This window comes from Brachionichthys hirsutus, chromosome 18 (assembly GCF_040956055.1).
Source record: "Brachionichthys hirsutus isolate HB-005 chromosome 18, CSIRO-AGI_Bhir_v1, whole genome shotgun sequence".
NCBI classification, from domain to species: Eukaryota; Metazoa; Chordata; class Actinopteri; order Lophiiformes; family Brachionichthyidae; genus Brachionichthys; species Brachionichthys hirsutus.
The window spans coordinates 6,272,175-6,295,835 of record NC_090914.1 but is presented as its reverse complement, the minus strand read 5'-3'; the positions used below and the strand labels follow the sequence as shown (position 1 = coordinate 6,295,835).

At 45.0% G+C, this 23,661-nt stretch overlaps 1 protein-coding gene across 1 annotated transcript; it reads left to right on the top strand.

Annotated features, from left to right (window-relative positions):
• The first annotated feature begins 12,856 nt into the window (after positions 1 to 12,856).
• evla (Enah/Vasp-like a) lies at positions 12,857 to 23,615 on the top strand. The gene is made up of 12 exons (XM_068751749.1): positions 12,857 to 13,030; positions 13,824 to 14,004; positions 16,685 to 16,742; positions 17,302 to 17,363; positions 19,007 to 19,012; positions 20,637 to 20,913; positions 20,998 to 21,105; positions 21,249 to 21,276; positions 21,608 to 21,699; positions 21,874 to 21,931; positions 22,027 to 22,084; positions 22,257 to 23,615. Exons 1-12 carry the CDS (start codon positions 12,896 to 12,898, stop codon positions 22,292 to 22,294), a joined length of 1,101 nt encoding a protein of 366 aa, XP_068607850.1. The 5' UTR covers positions 12,857 to 12,895; the 3' UTR covers positions 22,295 to 23,615.
• The last annotated feature ends 46 nt before the right edge of the window (positions 23,616 to 23,661 follow it).

Here is a 23,661-nt window from a genome sequence, read left to right as displayed (position 1 = left end):
CGTGTTCTCGCTTAGCGCGTCTGCAAACGCGGGCCCATCGCCAGCCTTCATCTACAGACAAGGGTGGTGCGCGGATTCGAGCCCTCCAGACTGCGTGATAAGCGGAGCGGTGCTCCGGTTCTTCATCTCCGGTTGAGGAAAGGACGAGAAAATGAGGTAAGTCGCGCCACACGCTCGGTTTGACGCGTCATGACAGATGCGCACAGACGCGCAGCCTCCATCTGCGTTAGTAGATCTGTTAAATCACGCAGCAGTGAATCGAAGGGTTGTTGGTTTTACTCCCCGCGGATTATCGGGGGGGTCCACCTCCACCTCCACCGTTTGTTTTACAGTCGAATCTTCCACACACACGCACACACGCACACACACACACACACACACCGTCTATTGTCACCACCGGACCCACCCCAGTTCAATGCAGGATTTAAGATTTTCTCCACATAAAGATCTTGAGGAATAAAACGGAGTGACTGTAGAATAAAAGATGAAGGTGCATATAGCCAGCAGGAGGAGGAGGAGGAGGAGGAGGAGGGTGTTTATTCTGGTGGTTGCCAGGCAGGTTTTCAGACACCCCCCTTCACACACACACACACGCATAAAGGATCACACATCCAGTCAAAAGAACGTGTCTCATGAAATCCCTCCATATCTGAGGCTGTGAATGGTACGACCCCCCCCTCTCATGATTGGTATGCCAAAAGCGTTTGCTCCTAAATCTTCTCCACCAGCAGACTCTCTGTGTTCTAATCTATTTATGAAAAAGCCCTTTTATATTTCCCACTTCTCTCTTTAGTTTGGCTCATCCTGTATCGTTCAGGTTCACAGATTCAGATCTACTCCGGCGTTTCTCTCCATGTACGGGATCATCTCTGCTCTTCCTTGTGAAGTCTGGCTGCAGTGGCCATCCTGGACTCTCTCTTCTTCTTCTTTTTAACTTTTAAGGTGTATATTTATGGGTGATGGTCCTTTGTGGCATGTAACATGGCCATTTATTCTCCTCGTGTCCACAGGTCAGTCTTTGACAGTCTGTTTCCGGGTTGGACATGCTGCTGGATCTGATTATGGTTCTAGCCCCTCACTACTCAGAAATCATGAACAAGTTCACTGTTCACTGTGAGATGAGACAATAGATGGAAACACAAAAGGTACACCATTTTTTCACCACATTAGATGTCACTTTAGAACGTTTGCCCTTTTCCCCATTGCTGTTAACATGAAGGGAGGGTTTAACGTTTCCTTTCGTACGAGCCATACTTTGGAGAAGAATATATTTGTGTATTTTTTTTTTTACAGACGTTCCAAACCCCCATTTTGAAGACAATTGCATGTGTCCGCGTGTTTTCTAAACCCACCAATCCTCCTAATCTTTCAGCGGACTAGACTGCTCCTTGTTTGTTTCCCACACCTCGGCTCACTGTGACAAAGAAGATTAATAGTCTTAAGTGTGTCTCGGCCAGATGGACCACCGTTTGAGGACACATTCTGATTAAACATCATAAGGAAACCACAAATGTGGCCAGAATGCAAAACTAATCCTAACGTATGTTCCTGTGGGGAGTTTTCATGCTGTCTCCTGTTTATGAAAGCTGAGTGGAGCGATTTAAGAGTTATAGCTTACATGCGTTTTATTTTAAAAAATGTATTCCTCTTACTGTGGATTCCACTCAAAGCTTCTTTCCTGAACTTCTCACGCTACAGAGAGGCGTTGTAAATGCGCTCTTGTTTCCTATATAGCCTAACATATAATTTCCATCCAGTGGAAATAATTTCTTGGAGGTTGAATGATGGCACTCCAACGCTCAAAGTAGAGCGATGAGTGGTCTGGTCTGGTCACATGCTCTCTCTCTCTCTCTCCCCCTTGCTTTGTTGCAACACTCCTTCCCTCCCACTCGCTCTGCGTCCCAGTCTCTTGCCTGCTCTGTTGGCGTAGAGTATTTTTGAAATGTTTTCAGAGGATGTGACTTTTCTTCAGCATGTACGCGACCCTCTCCTCTCAGACTGATACTTCCCCCTCCCCTCCATAATCTCTCCCTTGACACCTCTGCTACCAGGCTGGACTCTCTTCCTCCTCTCTTCCTCAGTGAAATGTATTCCCTGGATGATTTTGGGTAAGTCAGCGACACTTTTGTTGTCAGCATCCTTTTATGTGTCCCTTTTAGCTCTTCAGTGCATTTGGAGTTGGTTAAAAGCAAACCTGGTTTTGGAGTTTCTTTCTCTCGTCGGTGTAATTGGGTTCAGTGCGGTTCAGCTTTCAAACCGCAGCATGTGTTCGGTCCTCCAAACAGTCTTTCTTCCTAAAATCTTCCATTCCAGCCCTCTTTGCTGTTGAAAAATGCCTCTGGCTTGAGAGAAATCGAGGGAAAGGGGCGAGGGAAACCTCTGAAAGTTGCTGACTTTCACTCGTCTGTCTCTTTCTTTCCACTCCTCTCTCTCTCTGTTTTCTCTTGAGCCAGCTGTTTGCGGAGAAGCCTGATTGGATACCCTTCAAAAACTCTTTCATTGGTTCAGTCTCTCTCCTGGGACGGAGGAATGAGTTGTCTGTCAGTATGTCCGCTCAGCTGCTCCCTGTCGTTTACGGGACTCGTTGAACGCGTGAGAAAGAAAAGGATAAAGCGCTAATCTGAGTGCAACTATCAAACGCCACATGACGTGATGATGGAGGGTTCTCTCTATATTGGGGCCTTGCCAGATTACAGTGGCGCGGGATGATTTGTTGAAGCGCAAATACAGATGTGGACCTGATCGGAGCAGATGAACGTTTGGCTGCATGTACTCGAGTGATCTACTGTAAAAGTACAGCGTGTGTATTATTTATGAGGTGCTGCTCACACTGGTGTGGTCCGATTGGAATGTTGTAAAATACAGCAAAACAAAAGTTTAAATAATGGCAACTAACAATAATTTATTTATTTTATTAAACGTCTTCAAAAATATACAATTTCACGGTCACCAGCAGCTGACCGTGAAATTGTATTATTTAGTCTTTTAAATGTAATTTTGCTCTTTCTGTGTATCCCATGCGTTTGTTCCCCAGATGGTGTTTCCCTTTAAGGATCAGGATTAGTGACAGGACGCAGACTAGAGAGGAAGGTGGAGTGAGGCAAAGCAGTAGAAGAGGGGGGAAGGGTCTCGTGGAAGGGGTTTGCCATCCGTGGACAGTATGTGTCCATGACGATTGGCCTGAGGGCCAACTGGCATTCATAGACCTACATGATAAATAAGTGATGTCATCCTGCTCGGCTGATTTCGCGCTCAGAGGCTTCACGTGATCACGTTAACTCCGTATACGAGAGCAGAGATCCATCTTTAAGTCTCATTCAATTTGATTGTACAAGCATCGCTCACGAGATCGTCTCGCGAGTGAAGGGGTCATTGCTGTTGTTTCATGGCATAGCCCACTATAATGATGCAGACATGATGGAGTTACATAACTCGGATTCACCTCACGCTAAATGAATCCTTTCTTGACCCTGGGAAACTACTCCTAGTATTTGCAATACATATCGCTGCCTTTCAGATATATATATTGTACATGATTCCAATATGGATACATTGTGTTGGAGCATCATGAGTTGTTTTTATTTTCCTGTCATTGCTTTTCATTAAATTACTGAAGAACTTTCTTAACTCTTTCAACTCTGCACAAAGATTTTTGAACTTTTGTGCAGATAATTCTCCTGTTTTTCTATTTAATTCTAGGTTGTACCTATAAAATGTTGAACTGAATGGGCTTCAAGTGGACCCTCTCCAAAAAGCCTCTTAACCATATCTCTAACTAGGATAGAGCGGAGTGTTGTCGCATGTTTCGTGTTGAGAGTGATTGCTTAGCCTGCCACAGTTGAACATTGCCTATTAACATTTTCTAAATGTTAGTGCGGCCATGTCCTCCCTCCTCGGGACAGATGCAGAGCCTCGCCTGTCAAAGATCAATCAGGCTTGTTAACATTTTGCCAGGCCTGCAACAGAAATGTCCCACAAGTCCGGCTGGGCGCTCTGAGCCGCAGACACGCCAACGGTAATTCTGCTTGGCGCAGGAGTTGCTGTGAGCCCCGTCTGAAAAACAAATCTGTGTTGACTAAAGAATATGTGGATGTATAGCATTCCTTACAAGCGGGTTAGAAGGAGCTGTGTAACAATGTGAGTATGAATGCGATAATTCCGGTTTTAAACTAGAACCGAGCATTTCAAACAATTTGTCATCAAGTCTTTAGCAGATAGATTCTCCAGGGAGAATTTTAATTTGAAGGGCAACTGTCTTGAGACAACCCCCCCCCCCCATGGAGTCCACACACTGGTGGTGGTGGCTGATGACTCTGCAAAGACAGCTGAGGCTGATGGAGTAAGGATGTTGGCGACTTTTCAACGCGACATGGAGTGATGCCGATAGCGAGGGCTTGAATGATCTGAAGCTGTGCAGAGAGGTCAGAATGACAATGAAGGTATGCGGCCGTACTGTTGGACAGATGTGAACAGCTGATATCTCACCTGACAAGACAATGACAACATGCAAAGAAGACTGAGCATATGTGAATGGCAGGATGGTATTAGAACTAACTACAGGCCTAAACTGTGGAGCAGCCTTCCTGACTGAACTCTGGCTGAACCGTCTCTTTGTTTGCCCTCAATGCAGCGCATAAAGTCAGCCATTGGGGATTTAAAGAGGTCAAAGTTCAGAGTGCAGTATTCTTCACATCATCATCCTCACACTGGATTACTGTCAGACCTGGGATTGTGTGTGTCTGCGTGTCCTGCTTTAAATGGGTGTATTTAAACACACACACCCCATTAAACGGGTGCCCTAAGAATTGAAGTAAAAATGTGAAAATTGTTTAAAAAAAAAATAAAGGAAGAAATCCAACCCTTTATCCAGATTGATTTAAAATATGTGGCTCAGTTGGTGGAGCAGGTCATTTAGTTACCTACCGATAGGTCAGCGGTTCGAATCCCGGCTCTGACTGTCCGCATGTCGTGGTGTCCTTGGGCAAGACGCTGAACCCCAAATTGCTCCCAGCGGGTCTGGCAGCGGCTCGCATGGCAGGTGTGAAAAGTGTAGTTCATGTACCAAAATATTATGATTCCTAAAACAAAAATGACAACTTAAATGATGACTGCATTTGATTAGTTTATCATTTGAGCGGTCCCAGTAGAGTGTGGCGTCCCGTCCACAGATGGGTCAATAGTGCTTAAAGCTCACTACCGATTAACCGTCATTGCACTCTATTCAGCGTTCCCTGCAGACGGGGGGGGGGGGGGGGGCGAGCATGGTGAAAAGTGGACATTTAGTACACTCACCCAGGCCATGTGTATTGTACATGTATGATATACACTGGCTGCATGTGTCCTCTAAGGCAGAGGGCATCCCAGTCAATAGGAGCCAACCACATTAAAGACTGCTTAATGCTTGGTGGCTATGGCAACAGCAGGCTGGAGGGACTGCATCCCATCCTCTAGCCCCCTGGTCCACACTCACTAAAAGGATGAGGGGTGTGTGTGTGTGTGTGTGTGTGTGTGGATGGGGGGGTTTAGGCGGATATGAGGTAATCTCCCTTGGGTTAACAGTATGACAATAGCGCAGAGGTTCAATCGCACTCAGACACACACTCATTTTGCGATGCGGTCATACGACAGTCTGGCCAGTGACTTCATCTCTGACAGTCTGTCAGTCTTTTCTTTGTTTCTGGATGCTGCAGGAAACAATTCAAAACTGAGGGATGTTTTATCGCTTTCCATTTTTTAGTTAGTGCTTTTTGGTGTTTTGGTGTTCTTTGTGCTTTTTTTTCAATAATTTATGACGCAGACTTCCTTTTCTGCTGGGGGCTTGAACTGCTTTTAACGAGTTCTAATGATAAATTAGCGGAGCAGCACAGCCGTAGACTGCTGCTGTAGTCTTTGTTGTTTCCCTGCTTACCAAAATGGATGTGCATCGGGTTCAAGCGCTTCGCTACTGCTTTCCTCAGAGTGTCAGTGACTCAGGGTTGTTTTACAGCCACATCGCTGCCAGGTTCGTACCAACACAAACGCTGTTTGTCAGTGATGAGTGATGCACATTAAATGTCAAAGTCAGTCGGGAGGCTGAAAGAAAGACATGAAAACATTTATTTTGGGTGAGTGGAATGGCAAAGGTTGTTTTGAATTTATCCTTTGATATTTTATTTTTAGGGGACCAATGAGCTTTTATCATTACATGTGGAGAAAGTATTTCATGTTAGCGGCACAGATGGGGAAATCGTCCGTTGTTTTAATCAGAGCTAAAATACTAAGCTTCATTCCTAATCTGACCTCAACAAACTGTTGTGGCGAAACAGAATTTGGGTTGTTTGGGATTACCAGTTGTGTGCTTGGATAATAGCTGCTCTTGGGAATGAGAATAAGTGTCGGAAGCTGTGAATCTGTGTTCTGGATTCTTTCTTCCCGCCCTCTCGCATGTTTTCAGTCAAATCAGAGATGCGACAGACTGAGAGAACTACACCACCCACCTTTATTCTCAACACTCAGCATCCTTTCATAGAGAGTCCTCAGTGAGGCTGTATATGGGCTCCATACATGTTTAATTCACTCCAGTATTGAAGACAGCTTGGCTTCTGGCTACAGCTGCAACCATTTTGGCCAGTGCCCATTATGTCCTGTTTTTGCTGAAAGGATGGAAGATATATATGTAAGAGACAGAAAGATTGTTGCCTGATGCTGTCCAAGGTGGGAATTGTACAATCAAACAGCTTTGTTAGCTGCTTTATCATGAGGGAGAGGAGGAAAGGAAGCGGGCATTGATAAAAATACATTTAAAAAAACAGTGAGTTTTACGTAAGAAGTATGTGCAGCTGCCGCTTTACAGTGACCGGAGCCTAGAGTAATGTTCAGTTATGCAGCCAAGTAAACGTATGTAAAAATGAGCGTGACCTTCACCTGTGATGAAAGTAACTGTCATGCATTAAGCAGAATTCAGGTGCGTAAACGTAAAGCAGCGCTGCACTCTGGTGGCTGACGGTATGAGACTGAGCTTTTTGCTCACAACTGGGACATTTACATAAGAACATAAACGCATTAGTGCAGTTTGCATTGATGCCATGAAGAAGGTGGCATTCTGCTCTCTCTCTCTCTCTCTCTCTCTCTCTCTCTCTCTCTCTCTCTGCTTTTCTTTCATGCTCTCTCTCATTTGGGCTTTAATTTTAGGCCTGTCTGCAGTATTGCACTATCGCTGGGGCAGAGGTTAGATAAGCCCGCTGTTTCAGTGCAGCTGTCACAATCTGGACAACAGGATGGTCCAGGGATTATGAGGCTGAGAAATTGAGCTGCTACACTAATATATAATCATCCTGTTGTTAGTGCTGATGCATTAGTGGAGGAGATGGAGGGGCTTCTTTTTTTTGTGTGTTCTTAAAGCTTTGCTTTAAAGTCTCTGATTCCTCATTATTATGGTCTTGATAACTATTAAAGTACATTTCTTCAATATTTCATACTGATATCATGCAGAATGTCTAATACACGTCAATATTTACAGTAAAAATACCTACCGGTATTTGGACCGATGTGAAAGATCTCGGCGGAATCAGCGCAGCTATGTTTTCCAGTGTTTTGCTTTGATTGCTGAAAACCTGTCTGAGTTGTTCCTGTATTTAACATGAAGGCTGGGCATACACACGAATGAAACACATAGGCGGAGTTTTAAACTCTTTACACCTCATATGCATTGTCAGCATGCAAGTGCAAATGAAAGCACGTCTGAGACGCCGGCTGTTGTTTATGCTGCATGTCTGCCATCAGCGTTGCTTCCTCCGCTGACTCAATGAAGCGACTGTTTTACTACGCAGACACCTGCTGCTGGTGCTCTAGTGCTGACTTGTGATCTGATCTAGATTCACACCTCACTCTTCTTGAGGAGATGCACACACACGCCCCGCTGTCTGCCGAGGTAGCACATGTTGACAGCATAATGCTAAAAGGCTGTTTCAGTCAGCAGTGTTAAGTCTCACGGCGTGTTATGGGCACAGCGGTCGAGCGCTTTCTTCTTTTGTTTTTTTTTTCATTTCCCTAATTATTTTTTAGGGTTAAAAGTAAATGTTTGTGCTTGGTTTGCTCACTTGCGAAATCGCCGAGCGTCACAATTGTTTCTCAGTAATAAAGTTGGCTTGTGCTGCTTTTAGTTCCCACAGGCCTTCCATGCGCCCATGAACAGTACTTTCCCTGTGGAGTAGATTAGAGGTCTTGTACGTGAGTTTAAGTCCTGGTCAATTTAGATTTAAGACTGCAGTGAGGTAATGATCTGCCCTGCCGGGCTCTGCCTCTAATCCAGCCCGTCAGGCAGGCTGCTTCTGTCCTTCAGCTGGACCCCAGCACCCACCCAAATACACGTACGGGAATTCATGCTGTAAATATATACACCTCCATCTATTCTATGTACGGCCAGTAGCTTTGCGTTTCCCCAGCAGTGAGCCCTGGAGACTGTGATCTTTATGGTGAGTGTAATAATAATAGACAACTAACCGAATCCATACACAGCAACCAGTGTGTGTGTGTGTGTGCGCGTGTGTGTGTTTTTTTTTCTGTTGCCCTAAGCCTTCTCTAAGAATATCACTGACTGTTATTTTGGGTGTATGTACAGTATGGTACTATAATATAGTGGGCGGGTGTATAATTACGTGCTTCTGTTCCTGCTGAACGGTCTTCAGCATGATGAAGCCAAGAAGCATCGCTTAAACTTCTGTTCTCGCTTTACTCTTCACAGCAGCAGTCGGCACGTCATCGGGCCCTTTTATTATTATAGAGCAACATGATTATTTTACAGGTTCAACTGTGCCGAGTGGTTGAATCTTTGTCCGTCTGTCTACCTATACAGCTTATATCTGTAAATCCTCGTGATGGTTTATTTCTGAGTTTGTGCAGGATAAATAGCACAGTGTAATTACTCCCCCCAGGAGCCTCGGCGGATTGCTCTCAGCGCTCAGCAGACTGTCACTCTGAAGGAGGTTATGATTTTGTACGTTAATTTGGTAGATGAGTAGGATTAATGAAGTAGTCATCCGCTGAGCAGATCGACTGCAGCGCCTCTGACACGACTCTCCGTCTGATGTGACGACTGAGGAAAGGATTCATTAGGATTCCCTGTTTGTGTTCGTCACAATATTGGGTCTCCGTTCCTTACTTTAGGTAGCGGTTCGCCCATTTTAGCTACTTGAGCTTTGCCAGGGAGGAGAGCGGGGAGATAAAGTTGCCACTGAATGTGGTTCCTGATTCCCTTTTATATTTACAAAATGTCAACAGCAGGAAAATGTGTGGTTCCACTTGGGCTTTGACAAGAATCGCGGTTTTGTTTCTGTGAACGCTAGATGGACTGGATTCTGCAAACAGTTTGAAAATTGATATTAGGAAAATGCAGCTTTTCCCAGACTGGTTTGAACACTATGGTTCTTTTTAGAGGCCTGTTTATTGCTGTGTAAATAATATTATGGGTAATACCACCACTAAGGGAACGGAAAGGGAGAGTGACTTTTTTGCCAACCGTGAAAATTCTCTCAGAGATTCTTGTCTTATTTTGCTGGCCTCTCCTCCTTCCTGTTTCTCTTCTTATTGTTAACATTTAGAAGACTTAATGATTGTGAGCTGCTATCCTGAGACAGCGGTGCGAGGCCGTGTTGGGTGACTCATCGTGTGTCCGTGTCTTCGGCTGTGAGCTGGCGGGATGAAACAATTACCCCGGCAACAAAAGCCAATTGCCGTGATAACAGAAGCTCTGCCCTCGGGTGCCTTCCAGACAGAACGGTCCACCCCACCATCCCAAAACACTCTCGGAATGTCAGGGGATCATTCCCCCCCAGCCTGAATCCATCAGCGACCCCGAGATGCTGAGCTTTTCTTCTGTGTTCGTCATGTGCTGAACGGGATCAGGCATCATGGCTGAAAACTCACAGAATGTATGTATGGGATTTGAGTGGAGCAGGGTGGGGTGTGTGTGGGGGGGGGGCACATATGTCTAACCATGTGTGCAGGGAAGTGCTTTGCTTAATTCAAAAGCCTGGGACTGTGGCCTCCTTTCTGCCATTCGCCTACGAGGCTTATTTGACAAGAGGAAGTGCTCAGTGTGGCAGAAGCCTTCACATCCTCTCTCCCGTGCGTTCAGCTCCTCCTCCGGCTCCTTGTCTTTTCTTCTCCTCAACTCCTCTCAGGGTGCCTTTTATTTTATTTTTTATTTATTTTTTTATTTTATTTTTTTAAGCGACTATCATTCTGGCTCCTCTGAGAAATCTGCTTAGTCTGCAAAAGCAAGGTGAAATGCTCAGACATGAGCCGTAGATCAAATCGAGCAAAACCGATCCTTCACAAGAGCCAGATGATTCCAATTCAATGTGTGTGTGTGTGTGTGTGTGCGCGCCATTACATTATCTTGTAAAACTAATCGTAAAAAAAAAGAATGATGCAGACATAAACACATTTTAAGTATTAGTGCTCATTTCATTAGCTCTTTGGCGTGTTGAAAGATGGGAATCTAGTCACACAAGTCACAAAGGGATTTAAGAAGAGGCTCAAGTCCTCATCTCTCAAGTTTTCTTCTTCATAGTTTGTTATTCATCATCTACAACTTGTCATTTATCCTCTCTCCAATCATTGCAGCATCAGTTTGATTCATGTGATTTTAATGTCACTGATTGTGATTTTCGGCAATAGGTGACCTTTGTCAGATTAGTGCCAACCATCCCTGCATTATAAACACACAGTCACTCGTCTTTCCTCTCATCTCACCCATAATTACCCCTTTTGTTATGGCTTAATACAATGCATGAGCAAAATGGGCCTCTTGATTTGTATTTGCATACCGTAGAAGCAGCTATGATGTTCCCTGTTGTGCCTTGTCCGTCCTTTCATGTGACCTGGACCCTCTGCGAGAAGGATTACGAGCAGACAATCAGAACACTATCAGATTCTATTTGGTGAAGGTCTTGTTGAGCTAAGATAAATTGCTTCATTCAGATCTCTTTCCTCCGCCGCTTCTTTTTTTTTTTTTTTTGCTCTACATCCCACCATGTGACGCGACTGCTTTATTTATGACTGCTTGAGGAGAACTGAAACCTTTAGAGTCAATCTGGAGGCACTCTATCCGTCTGGGCCCAACCGCTCCAGAAATAGGGCTTGTATTTGTAAGAAGATCCATCACTGAGACCTTCCGTTCCTGTTCACATGGTGGCCTGGTGGGTTCCTCTTGGGATTATTTGTGACGTGATAGTCTGTTCAATTTATTTAGAGATGCAGGAATAATTATATCTGCAGGTATTCCTCATGGCTTTACATTCAGATTGGAGAGCAGTGAACCTTTTAGATCCCTCTGCCCCTCAGATATAATTCACTTGTCTAGTTTCTGCAGTGACTGATTTCAGAATTAATTTTGTATTGATTTCATGACGTCCTCTTGCCGTGATTACAGCTCTTTGAATAACAGCGATGGTTTTGGTGGTTTTGCTTTTTCTTGGCCTCCAAGCTGCTTGCGAGAGTCTCCCTGCTGAAGAGGGGGTCGCTATGGTGTCAGAAGTGGAAAATTAGCGAAGCGTTTAGATGCTGCGTGGGTTCAGAATGTTAAACCCGGAGCCGTCACCTCGCCGCCCGCTTGTGATGTTACTCATGCAAACGCCGTAAGGCGCATGTGGTGTGATGATCATAGTGGTGGTATGATGTGTGTATGGCTTTTTAATCTTTACGTAAACTCTTTTGAAAACATGATCCACACGAACCAGAAGCCAAACATGTCTGTGCATAAATCTGCATTTGTTAACACTACTATTTCATGCCTCTTCATAACTGTGTGCTCGTGTATTTTGTATGACTCCAGCTGGAGATGCTGATCAAAGACTTTGTTATTTCTTTTTTAACACGCTGTCATTGCCCAACACATCACACATGCCCTTCCGCGCCGCTGCCTCTAGATGTGCTGTGATGATGCGATGCACCACAGTGAAGGCCAGGAGCGAAAGAGGCGTTTTCCAGGTTTCAGTGTTGGGGTTTGTTGTATTTATAGCTTTTAGAGTTAGCGTTCAACAGCACAGCGTCTGGCAGGTTCCCACCGGGGCTGTTTGTCTTTGTTAATGTGATGAATTGCAGCGGCGGCCCGGTAGGCGCTGTTGCCTCACAGCGAGATGGTCGCGGGTTCAAATCCGACTTGTGGCCTTTCTGTGAGGAGTTTGCATGTTCTCCCCGTGTCTGCGTGGGTTCTCTCCGGGTTCTCCGGCTTCCTCCCACCACTAAAAACATGCAGTTTTAGGCTGATTGGTGACACTAAATTGCCCGTAGGTGTGAGTGTGTGTGTGGCTGCTTGTCTGTCTCTGTGTTGCCCTGTGATTAACTGGCAGCTTGTCCAGGGTGTACCCCGCCTCTCGCCCATTGACTGCCGAGATAGGCTCCAGCTTGGCCCGCGACCCGATAACGGACAAAGCGGTTGGAAAATGAATGAATGAATGAATGAATTGCAACATAGCGGCTTCAATGTGTGGCTGCCAGGTGACCCATCATCTAACCAGATCATCAGTGTACCTCAGTTTCACGAGGTTTATCTTACTGTCCACGTCTCATTTACTCTGGTCAACAGTGCGGGGAGCTGAAGGTGCAGTGAAACATGTCTACAATCTGAGAATAGAGAATTGAATCAATTTGTAGTAGTCATATTTGTCCAACTTTCTACCTCATGATAGTTTAATTCTCATCATCCTTTTGAGGATGGGACATGACTTGGTGTTAATATGCAACATTAAATCCATGACGCGCAGTTGATGTTGGAAAATGCCACAGCAAACGACCCGTTTGGTGTTTCATTCTTCTCATCAGAGAATGCCGTTGCTTCGACAGTCAAGCTGGACTCATCATTTTCTCTGTCTCCCTCAGTGAACAGAGTATCTGCCAGGCGCGGGCCTCTGTGATGGTCTACGACGATGCCAGTAAGAAGTGGGTGCCCATCAAGCCTGGGCAGCAGGGCTTCAGCCGCATTAACATTTACCACAACACCGCCAACAACACCTTCAGAGTGGTGGGAGTCAAGCTGCAGGACCAGCAGGTGAGCGGCTTCACCTATCTGGTCATGAGGGGAGTCACGGGCGTAGAGATGAAAGATGCTCGACAGAGTCCCAAAGAGCGTTTGTGTGAACACGCACAAAAAAACGTTGTCCGTGTCTGTCGGGGAAGTTAAAACAAAGTGCAAACGTCACAGAGCCATGAATAGATGAGTTTGGTCAACTTGTTGACATTTGGTTGAGGCACAGCAGAGCCCATTACGTGAGGAATGGGCTCTGGCTTTGGTTCCTGTCCTCAAAGGCAGGATTATTGCATAAAATCATGCCTGCGTCTCATAACGTCTGCACCTGGCAACTTGTCTAAATGTCAGAGAACAGCCCGCATTGATTAAAATCGACTGCAGATCATCAATGCCTGCACCAGGAAACAAAAGTCAACTGTGTATTTGTTAATGGAAGACGACGCGTGTAACTCTGTGGACCTGGATTATACTATGTTGTTTACACGTCTAACATTTATGAGCATGTTGGTGTAAACAATCCCTGTTGATATAGCTGGCCAAACTGTACTTAAGGCTACAGATATCTTAAGGATAGGATACCTTTGTTTTGACTTTAAAGTGCTCACGATCAAAAATTAAAATGTCCACCTTTGATCAACTAGCCATTTATTATAATTACAATCACAGACTAAATACAGACCTGATTAATTGTGTGGTGGAAGAAAATTAAACGTTTTTTAAACTGATTCTTTCCATCATGAGTCCTGCCAAGAGAACATTATCAAACCTACATAATAGTCTAACTGATAGAATCATGTTCCTCCCTCTATTGAAGGTGGTAATCAACTACTCCATAGTGAAGGGTCTGAAATATAACCAGGCCACCCCGACCTTCCACCAGTGGCGTGACGCCCGCCAGGTCTACGGGCTGAACTTCGCCAGTAAGGAGGAAGCCACCACCTTCTCCAATGCCATGCTGTTCGCTCTCAATGTCCTCAGCTCACCTGACAGTGCAGGTAAGGCTTGGTGAAACTCGGTCTCCTCTGTTACCGGCACATTATGGGACCTCATGGATCACGGAGGCTTTGATTCGCTGAGGCCCTGTCTCTGCACGTTTTAGTCAAGATCTAAAGTTTTGTTGATGTCAAATGAAGCAACCCCAATCAAATAAATTGTGAATTTTATGTCCATGTTCATATTCTAAAACGATGCAGTCTAGTTTACTAAACTGTGCTACCCTCTGCTGGTTAATATAATGTACTGTACATAACCGTGTACCTGAACATTAAACGGTAATCACAATTTGGTTGGGCTGCTTGGATGAAATATGTCCACATTGTAAATGTCTTAAATGTATGTGCCTTAAATCTAATTAAATATCACTCTGTAGCAGGGAAGCAGAATAAAATAGGATTTCGGAAGTTTGAACTGTGTTTCAAGACAAACTCTACTCTTGGTTTACTAAATAGCATCTGACCGGCTCTGGTTACAAACTACTTATAAGCCCTCTGTGTGTGTGCGTGCGTGTGTGTGTGTGTGTGTGTGTGTGAGTGAGAGTGAGCGTGAGTGTTTAATTGCACTGTCATCCCATCCTATCACATCCCTGTGACTCTCCCACTGGGTGTTAAAATATCCCATACGGTGCCTTAATGTCGTACCCCTCTGTGCTCGGAGCCAGACCTCTTTATTAGGGGAGGGAGCATTTGGATGTGGGATCATGGGGCTCATCATGCAAGGCAAAAATGTCTCTGTTCATGGTAAACACAGCTTTCCTTACTCAACCATGTTTCTTCTGATGTTTCTCACTTGAAAGAAGTAACTCAGTTACTTAGAGAGTACTGTATCGCACTGAGTTTTTCCTCATGCTGACCCCAGAGATTTCACCTGGTGTCTTCAGGAAGGTTTCCTCGGCTGTCATCGTCCTCAGTAAGTGCGCTGTGGAGAAAATCTTGTCTTTTGGATTTTGTAAATGTGCGTTAGACGTCCAGGCAGATTAAGAGCACGAGCATGAATCTAAATGAAAGTCGTTTCTCGGCTGATTATGATCAAGGACAAAGTACAAGAAGGAGGAGCAATCGATTTTAAACGCCATCACATGAAGATGATTCATGTGTACGTGCGCATGTGCCATAAATTGCCAGCGAGTCCGATCAGGCCCGCTCATCTCCCAGGCCTCCGATTGTCTGACTCTCACCACGGCAACAGCCAGAGGTGTATATATAACGCAGCGTTTCAGCAGTGAGCTTCATTGGCACAGTGCAGTGACGCTCACCGTGTGCTGGTAGTTTCCAGGTTGTGTTTTAGGAACGAATCCCTGAAGTCATAACTAAAAATAATCTCTGCGTTCGACGGCAGGTGGACCGGGGCATCAGCAGGTGCATGCAGCAGCTCAAGCCCAGTTTTTATTGTATTAGCATTGCCCATAGTACCTTTGTATTCCGAAATTCCATTTCTTTTAGATCTGTTTCTCCGACTAGGATATTTTCATTTATATATCTGGGAGGAGTGTCATTGCCTGGAATCCTCTGGATCTTTGCTATGTGCAGCTTTGCCACATAATCTGGTTCGGGGTTTGGTCATGGAGACAACTTCCAGGGCTCACTTGCCTTTTCTGTGGTTCTCTTCATAGTAGCTTAACAAAAAGAAAGTAAATCTACAGCAGTAGTCACAATTCAACTTGCTGGAAGTTTAATAAGTAGAAAGTGTGTAACGATCCCAGTTTTTCAAACTGCACTTGGCAGCCACAGCTCCGCTTTGCGGTTTCACCTCCCTTGGCCCCGCTGGCCACTCCCATGCACCCAACACAGTCAACAGAAATATCGCCAGTGGGCGGCTGTTGATGTCACGATGGGTGCTGAAGTTGAACGACTGGTATTCTGGTGATATGTGATCCCTGTTAATAGCCGACCCAGAATGAGGTTCTAACTCTGTTGCTCAGTCGGTTGCTGGAGGCTGCAGTTGGGCAACAAGTGCATTAACTAGCGTGTCGACATAGCGACTTAAACGCTGACGAATTACCTTTTTATTGACTAAATTCCCCTGCTTCTCCTTTTCCCCCCACCCAGCCTACTCTGCACTGCCTTGCATTTATGTGGCTGGCAGCACGTTGAGCAAATTACATTCCGAACAGCTTGTTAAATCTCCAGGACAAAGTACCTCACATGATACCTGCTATCATGCCCATCCAGTAAACCCAGATTCCTGCAGGCTGTCCTGGAATATTGTTTTATTTCTTCACTTCTTCACAAATGGCCTTGTGGTTCACCATTGCTCCCTGTTTGTCTGTCACATTTTTGTTTTTTTTTTACAAAGAATGAAAGGTGTCGTAAACGTTTAATCATACCCACAATCCATAAAGACACATGACAACTACACATCTGAGTAGGATAGAGGGGTTATAATTGCACGTGGGTATAATGTAGGCAAAGATACAAACTGCAGAGCAATAAATTCGCTCTTAGTGCTGTGAAAAAGACAAGGGGAAATCATAAATGTGGTATTAAAAAAAGAAAGAAATGTTGAGACAGTTTGAGAGATTATCGCAGAACAGGAAGAGAGAATAGCAATGAGGAGGAAATATTAAAAACACTAGATTAGAATATAAAAAGATAAAATGAGGCGGAACTCTCTCGTCATGAACAAGCTAGTTTGATGTGTTGAGAGTTTTCTTAAGGGATTCATCTTTTTTTTTTTTAGGTCCAGTTGTCCAGCGGCAAAATGGGCCCTCTTCAGAGGAGAGTGAGGCACAGAGGCGGTATGTTTCCCAGCAGCGTGTGCAGCAACAGAAATAAAAAGCCACGGTCACTGAAACCTGAACAATTGGAAAACAAACAAACAAATCTTTTTGGAAGCAGGCATTGTGCATTCTATTGTGTGTCATTGCACCTGTGGCATAGCTAACACCATGGTAATGTCGCCATGGTGACCTCGCTCGGATGCCAAAGGAGGGTAATACGACCAATAAAACCTTCTCCCAGCTTTTGGAATTGTCATTTTGACGGTGATCTTATTCCATATTTGATTGCTCATAGACGTTAGTCCATGTCTGGTTATTTTATTTTGCAAATGTGAAAATGTGTTTTTAAAAGAAAAAGGACCGATCTCGTCAGTGATCCGTATATCTGTCGAGCCATCTTGTGGACAAACAAACAAACATGGGCGATGACACGGGAAGCATTAGATGGAAATACTTCCCTGCAGCATAGCGTAGAGTGCTAATGTAAAGGTCTGTTTGTAGTCAAACAGATATTGTCAGGCTTGCACTTTAAAGCAAAGACCGCTTTATAGAGCGCTGGCATCCTTGCAATTCTTAGGATGATGGAGCAACATCAGATGCAGGCGCACAAGGAGAGGGAGCGACGAACGTCAGGATCAGGTGAGGCTTGAACAAACACGCCCACACCCAGATGTATTCTCAAACACTCATTTTCACACAGTACACAGTACAGAACAGATCGAATGCTAACATAGCGCCCACTCCGAGCTATGCAAACATTTTAGATCAGAAAAGAAATGCCGTCAAAAGCCTCACAGCACACTCCGGGGTTCAATGAACACTTTGCCAGGGGAGCAAATATATTTGCTCAACCTCATGCTTTTTTTTTTAAAGAGGGAAGTTACTATTGTTGGATCAGAGCATGGTTAACTTACGAAAAGCAAACAGGTTTCATCTGTAATGCATACCAGAGATTCCTGACTCCGATAAGGTAAGTTCCTACAAGGGAACAGGTTTTCCCAGTGTGGTTTGGTTTCAGGCCTAAATATTCCCCAGTCTGCACACAGTTTTTTTTTTTACCCATGCACATGTTTAAATGTTCAAGTCTGTCCCTTAAAAGTACATTCAGACTTAAACATCCTCCTACCCCTGCTGCCAGTGGTGATATTACCCCCCCACCCCCAACCTCCTCGCCCCTGCAACATGCTCTACTGCCATCTTTTTCTTCCAGCTCTTGTTGGGGGGGAAATGCCATACTTTCTGACCATGGCTCAGTCATGTTGCATTCTGCTTATTCTTTTGATGATATTTTGATTCTTTATTTGCTATTGGCTTCTGTTTTTTGGATTGCGCCTGATTTTCTCATCTTTACTTGCTTGGTTGCTCAATTGGTTGCTTTTCATTCTTCTCACGTTTTTCTCTTTTCTGTTTTCCTTTGTTTGTTGCCCTCCTTCGTCCTCCTCTTCATCTGCATTTCCTCTTCCTTTCTCTCCTCCTCTTCTGTCTTTCTCTCTCTACCCGTCACAGTAATTTCTACTCTCCAATATAAAGTGTCCACCCCACCCCACCCAGACACTCCTCCTGAGTACAGGCAGTACAGAGCTAGCACGCTGCCACCCTCCTACGTTCGCGTGGCCTCCTCCTCCTCCCCTCCCTCTTCTGCCTCCTCTTCTCCCTCCCAGGAGAAAGAGGCAGGGGCCGCTAGGGACAAGGCCCAACTCTCCTCCCAGCTCTCCACCTCACTGGCATCGGCCTTTTCCCCAGTCCAGGCAGGAGTGACCACCCAGGGCCGACAGGTCCGTCAGATCCCCCTGTCTCCTCCCACAGCAGCCCGTCACTCCCACCTTCAACAACACCCCCAGCAGCAAGACGTCATGCTCCCCCCTAAACATGGCACCTGGTCTGCCTCCCATTTGCAGCAAATGTATGCCCAATTGCCCCCTTCCTCTTCCCCTCCGGTTATGATGGCCATGCCTGTGAAGCAGGTTTTGCGCCCGCAACCTATTCTGCCCATGGCTCACCCCCTACCTCCCCTGAACACAAGGATGAAGCCCCCACCTGTTGAGCCGAGCATTGTGACGGGCCCTCACCACTACCCCCAGCACCAGCCCCACCCTCATTCCAACGGCCAGCCAGATGACTCCTACTCTCCTCATCCTCAGCATCCGCCACTCACCCCACAGTACTGCGAGCCCGTCCCCCTGCCCCCTCTGATAGGCCAGACCGCCCCAGGGCACTCCCCCAGCAACACATCCCAATTCTCATCCACCTTCCACCCTCAGCAGCAGCAACAACCACAACAGCAGCAGGTGTACTACCAGCAGGCCCAACCGCCCACCAACACTTCCTCTTCCTTCTCCTCCTCACCCCCCTCTTACACTGCCATATCTGACGGGGGCTCGCCCAAGAAGACCCCCTCCCCAGTCCCCCAGCAGGCCACCATGGCCAGCAGCAGTGAGTATGAGGAGGAGAGGAGGAGGTGTTCTCTAAGCAAAGGGTTGTTATGTACATGTCTTCTGTGTGTGTGTGTGTGTGTGTGTGTGCGTGCGCATGTGTTGTTGCCCCTCAAACAAATACGTGTTTAATACACACAACCTATTGGCCTTTCGATGCGTAGCTTCTCATTTTCAGCACAAGGCAGCAGGACGTTTAGCACAAAAGCACAGCTGTTACTGATTACGTTAACAATGGCGCCCTTTTCCATTTATTTTTTTTATTCATCGTGTCTCAATAAAGCCGGGCCATCTGCAGGAGAGTCAAGTTTCCCATGGATTCAGCCCGACCTACAATCAGATGATAAAATTGGTCTGTTACTTTGGTAACATAATGTAACTAGAAAAGCACTCAGAGAGGGCAGACCTCCGTCAAGCAGCTCATTCCCCTCCTAATTGGATTTACACCGTCCACATGGTGATCTGGATCATCACCAAAAGGTTCCAAATTGTTTTTGGTATCTTTACACACCAACCGTGAAAAGTGAAAGTGAATCGGAGTTGATCTGATTTTTGAATCTGTAAATGGGGTTTTCAATGTTAAAATTTAAAAAGATTTCCTGACCTCATTCTGGATTCTTTTTAAAAATTAACAAAGCTTTGCCACCCTAAACATACAAAACAAGCAGCCAAGGAGCTGGCTGACCTAGCCCCAAAAACTTCCTAAAATGACTAGAGAGCTTTGGTGATGTCAGAGTCATAAACATGTTTATTCGATGTGCAAACAAATGTGTGACTTTCTGTTTGATTAATCCAGAGGGCTATAACTTTTTCCACTGCTCGCCCTCGACCTAAGGACTCAATCTCATACTTAAATCGTGGTGCTTTTGAACCCAATGTGCCGTGGTACACAGACAGCACAGTAAAAATGAATCACTGTTATAATACTAGTAGAGGCATAACATTTTCTAGAATGACCTCACTCCATATAGAAAACGGCTTTAGCTCTAGAAACATATATATATAAATATGCTCTGGAAGAAAGCCAACTTTTTTTTCACCTTTGTCCTCAAAGTAATATTCTCGTCACATGTTTATTGGAGCTGCAGGCCCTTTTGATAGCGCTTGGTGTCACAGTGGACTCATTGTGTTTTACGGTTCCTCCTGTCATTTTTACAAATTGCATTGCAGACGCTGTGAAAGGATAACATGCAGTATGTGGCTTAACTCGTCTTGGTTGTGTGAGTTTCCGCTCGTGTACTGACCGAACAACCCGTTGCATCACCATGATGAGACCACAGTGCAACTAAAAAGAAACTAACCAATGGCTGCCTGAGAAACATAAAATGATCCAATTCTGGTTTTATACATAAATGCAGTCAGTGGCCAACAGTGAGTCTGCAGATCACTGCTCAAATGGTCTTCATTCAATCTTCCAAGAGACAAAAAAAAAAAAAAAATCGACCCATTTATTGACCAGCAATAAATTCTGCTCCTCCAGGCGCTCCTGTCTCTGCAGGTCACCCAGCTATGCTTTCTGTTGCACCTCCTCCAGCTGCAGTTCCAGCACCCATGGCTGGTCCTCCAGCTCCACCACCACCACCACCAGGTCCACCGCCCCCCATGGCAGTGCCCCCACCCATGCCCCCTCCACTGCCCATTGGTGGCGGGCCTCCTGGGGGCCTGCCCGGGGTCCAGCATCAACCGTCAGGATTGGCTGCAGCACTGGCGGGGGCCAAACTACGTAAAGTGCATAGGGTGAGCCTCCATGATTCAAAGTCTAATTGTATCAGGTTGGGGAGCATGGAGCGAATCCTTAGTCCAGAAAGCCCCACAGCAAAACTTCTTCTTCAGGATGAAAGCAGTCCTCCGGGCTCCAGTGGCAAAAGCGACTCCAACCGGTCGAGTGGTGGCAGCGGTGGTGGTGGAGAGGGGCTGATGCAGGAGATGAACGCGCTGCTGGCTCGCAGGTATAACAGCCATACACACACATTTCTACACACCGGTCACCTTAAACCAACCCTTGTTTTGTTTTGGATTCTGTATTACATGCATTAAAATAATCCTCTTAAAATGAAATAAAATCGTGTCCTGTTATTTTCCACTCTTATAGGAGGAAAGCTTCAGAGAAACCAGATGAGGTAACCTTTTGTTGTTGTTGTTATCTTGTTCTGCTGTCAGCTGTAGGTTTTCTTCAACAAACAGAATCCTGTCAAGGAAGAGCATAGGTGTACAGTATTTCCCAAAACATTGACGTATTCCTTTAAACTGTGATTAAAAAATTAACATATTTGGGGAAAGTGTCACTAAAGTGTTGCGTTTGTCCCCCCCCCTGCAGGATGATTCTAGCGGCCGAGGACCAGGTCAGCAGAACTCAGCAGGTTCAGAAGAACCAGTCAATTACATGACTCGAGCACTAAACTAGCTCCAGTCGAAATCTTTTTCTCAGTGGTAAAGCTCACTGTTTTAAAGTTGATTGATATTTATTCTTGCCCCTCACCAGATGCTGTGAAGAAGCCATGGGAACGATCCAACTCTGCAGACAAGTCTTCACTGGTGTCCAGGTTGGTACGCACGAAGAAGACGAGACGTGTGGTCTGAATATGAAATGGCAAACCTTACAAACGACAGGGCGTTCAGCTACCTTTTCACTTCAGACACCGGCTTAAAGAGGGATGTTTGGTTACATTTAGCAAAAAGTCTTACATATTCAATCAGTTTCTCCTTTTCTGCTGCAGAGTGAGACCAATCGGCAGCACAAGTGAAGCAGACACAGAATTTGACAGGATGAAACAGGTTAGGATAATATGATTTATTATGGGGGGGGGGTTAAGGCTCTGTATTGGGCAGACTAGCGATCCAACAACTCGCATGCATGTCTTTATTTGCAGGAAATTTTGGATGAAGTTGTACGCGAGTTGCATAAGGTGAAAGATGAAATCATTCATGGTAAGCGAGGCTTCTGAATTCCATTTTGGGGTTCATGCATTAATCATTTGCACATCGTTTTTAGAACTGAAAGTATTATTACCAGTTACGGTTAAAAATTCATCTGTTTTCCCCCCCACATCTGATGTAAATTAATTAATTGACTGGCAACGCTTTTTTTTTTTTTTTGCAGCCATCCGACAAGAAATCTGCAGAATCAGTACATCTTAATATGAGCAGCAGGAGAGCGAGAGCAGGAGCTGGAGGAGGATGGACATGCAGGTGCACAGACAAGAGGACCGGGGAATGTTCTCTCAAGGTTTCTGTGACCTCGAGGTGCCGTGATACAAGTTGCAGAGACGTTGTGCCAACATTTGAGTCTGCTGGACAGCAACAAGGGGGGATTCGTCAGACTAAGAAGCAGAAGAAACAGAAAGATGGATTGGGAAAGTGTAGAAGGACTGATTCACTCGGTGGATGAAGAAGCAAAAGAAGAGGTGAGGGATGGATGGATGGACAAGTGCCGAGTTTGCTGTTGTGCTCCTCTGTGCAACCAGAGACTCAATCAGCCCAGCCCAGTGTTGCAACTCTTTGTTCTCCGTTACGTCCAAGTCTTAAGAAAATATTTTTGTCTCTAAGTTTTTACTGTTTATTATTTAAAAACTGTGGTGATAACGATGATGCTGTTGATAACTGAGTATTTTATTGATATTATTGAAGGAAAAGGGAATCTTGCACACCATTTTTGTCAGCCTTTTGTAGTTTCTTTGTTTTGTTTGTTTGAATTTAACAAGCACAATATGGGTATGATGGTGCTGTAGACTCACCCGCCCTGGACTGGCATATTAAAAATACTTTTTTTAAGACCTTGTTCATACTGGTGTTGTTTTGCCTGACCTTTTTTTCTTGAGAGATTTTGCAAAATGTCTGAGCCGCAAGTAGCCACTTAATAATTTTGTCTCCACATCCAAGTAACAAGACATTGGCAATTAATCCAATAACCCAACAACACTGGACGACAGTGCACTGCAACTCCAGTGTGAACGAGGTACACATTTCTCTACCTGTTCAGATTTGTGAGATGGAAAAGTGGGAATCACTGACAACAGGCTGATGGATGTAAATGTGCCACCCGATTCAAACTAGATATACGTTAATGTAGTACTACCCTTTAGTCATTCTATGCTTTGTGAATCCAAGTATGCATGAAACCCCCATCTCTATGAATTACTTTATTTGGTTTGATTAAAAAAAATAAATAACGGTGGTACATTTATTATAGTGGTTTGTTTCCGTGACGACCCCCCTTTCAATACGACATGTTAAACTTGATCATGGTACCAGTGTAAAGACAATGGGCTTCTCTGGAAATATGCAAGTCCTACCTCATTAAGAATTTGCATCAAGTGAATGTTAGGCCTATGTGATGGTAGCTAAATGTGTCCGAAGGAAAGATTTGGTGGAATATTGGTTGTTGCATTCTATCCCCTCTGTCCGCTCTCAAATACGTTCTGATTTAAAAACAAAGTAAATTTGTTCAACCAAAAACAAAGCACTGTGTCAGTGTGTCGGACGTTTAAAGCAGGGTTGTTTTTTTT

What these genes read in the sequence shown, in the direction of transcription:
- evla (XM_068751749.1), top strand. Translation starts at nt 12,896, where the DNA reads ATGGTCTACGACGATGCCAGTAAGAAGTGGGTGCCCATCAAGCCTGGG. An exon ending in CAGCTCACCTGACAGTGCAG is followed by an intron (nt 14,005 to 16,684) that starts GTAAGGCTTGGT and finishes TTTTTTTTTTAG; the next exon opens with GTCCAGTTGTCCAGCGGCAA. An exon ending in GAAAGATGAAATCATTCATG is followed by an intron (nt 22,085 to 22,256) that starts GTAAGCGAGGCT and finishes TTTTTTTTGCAG; the next exon opens with CCATCCGACAAGAAATCTGC.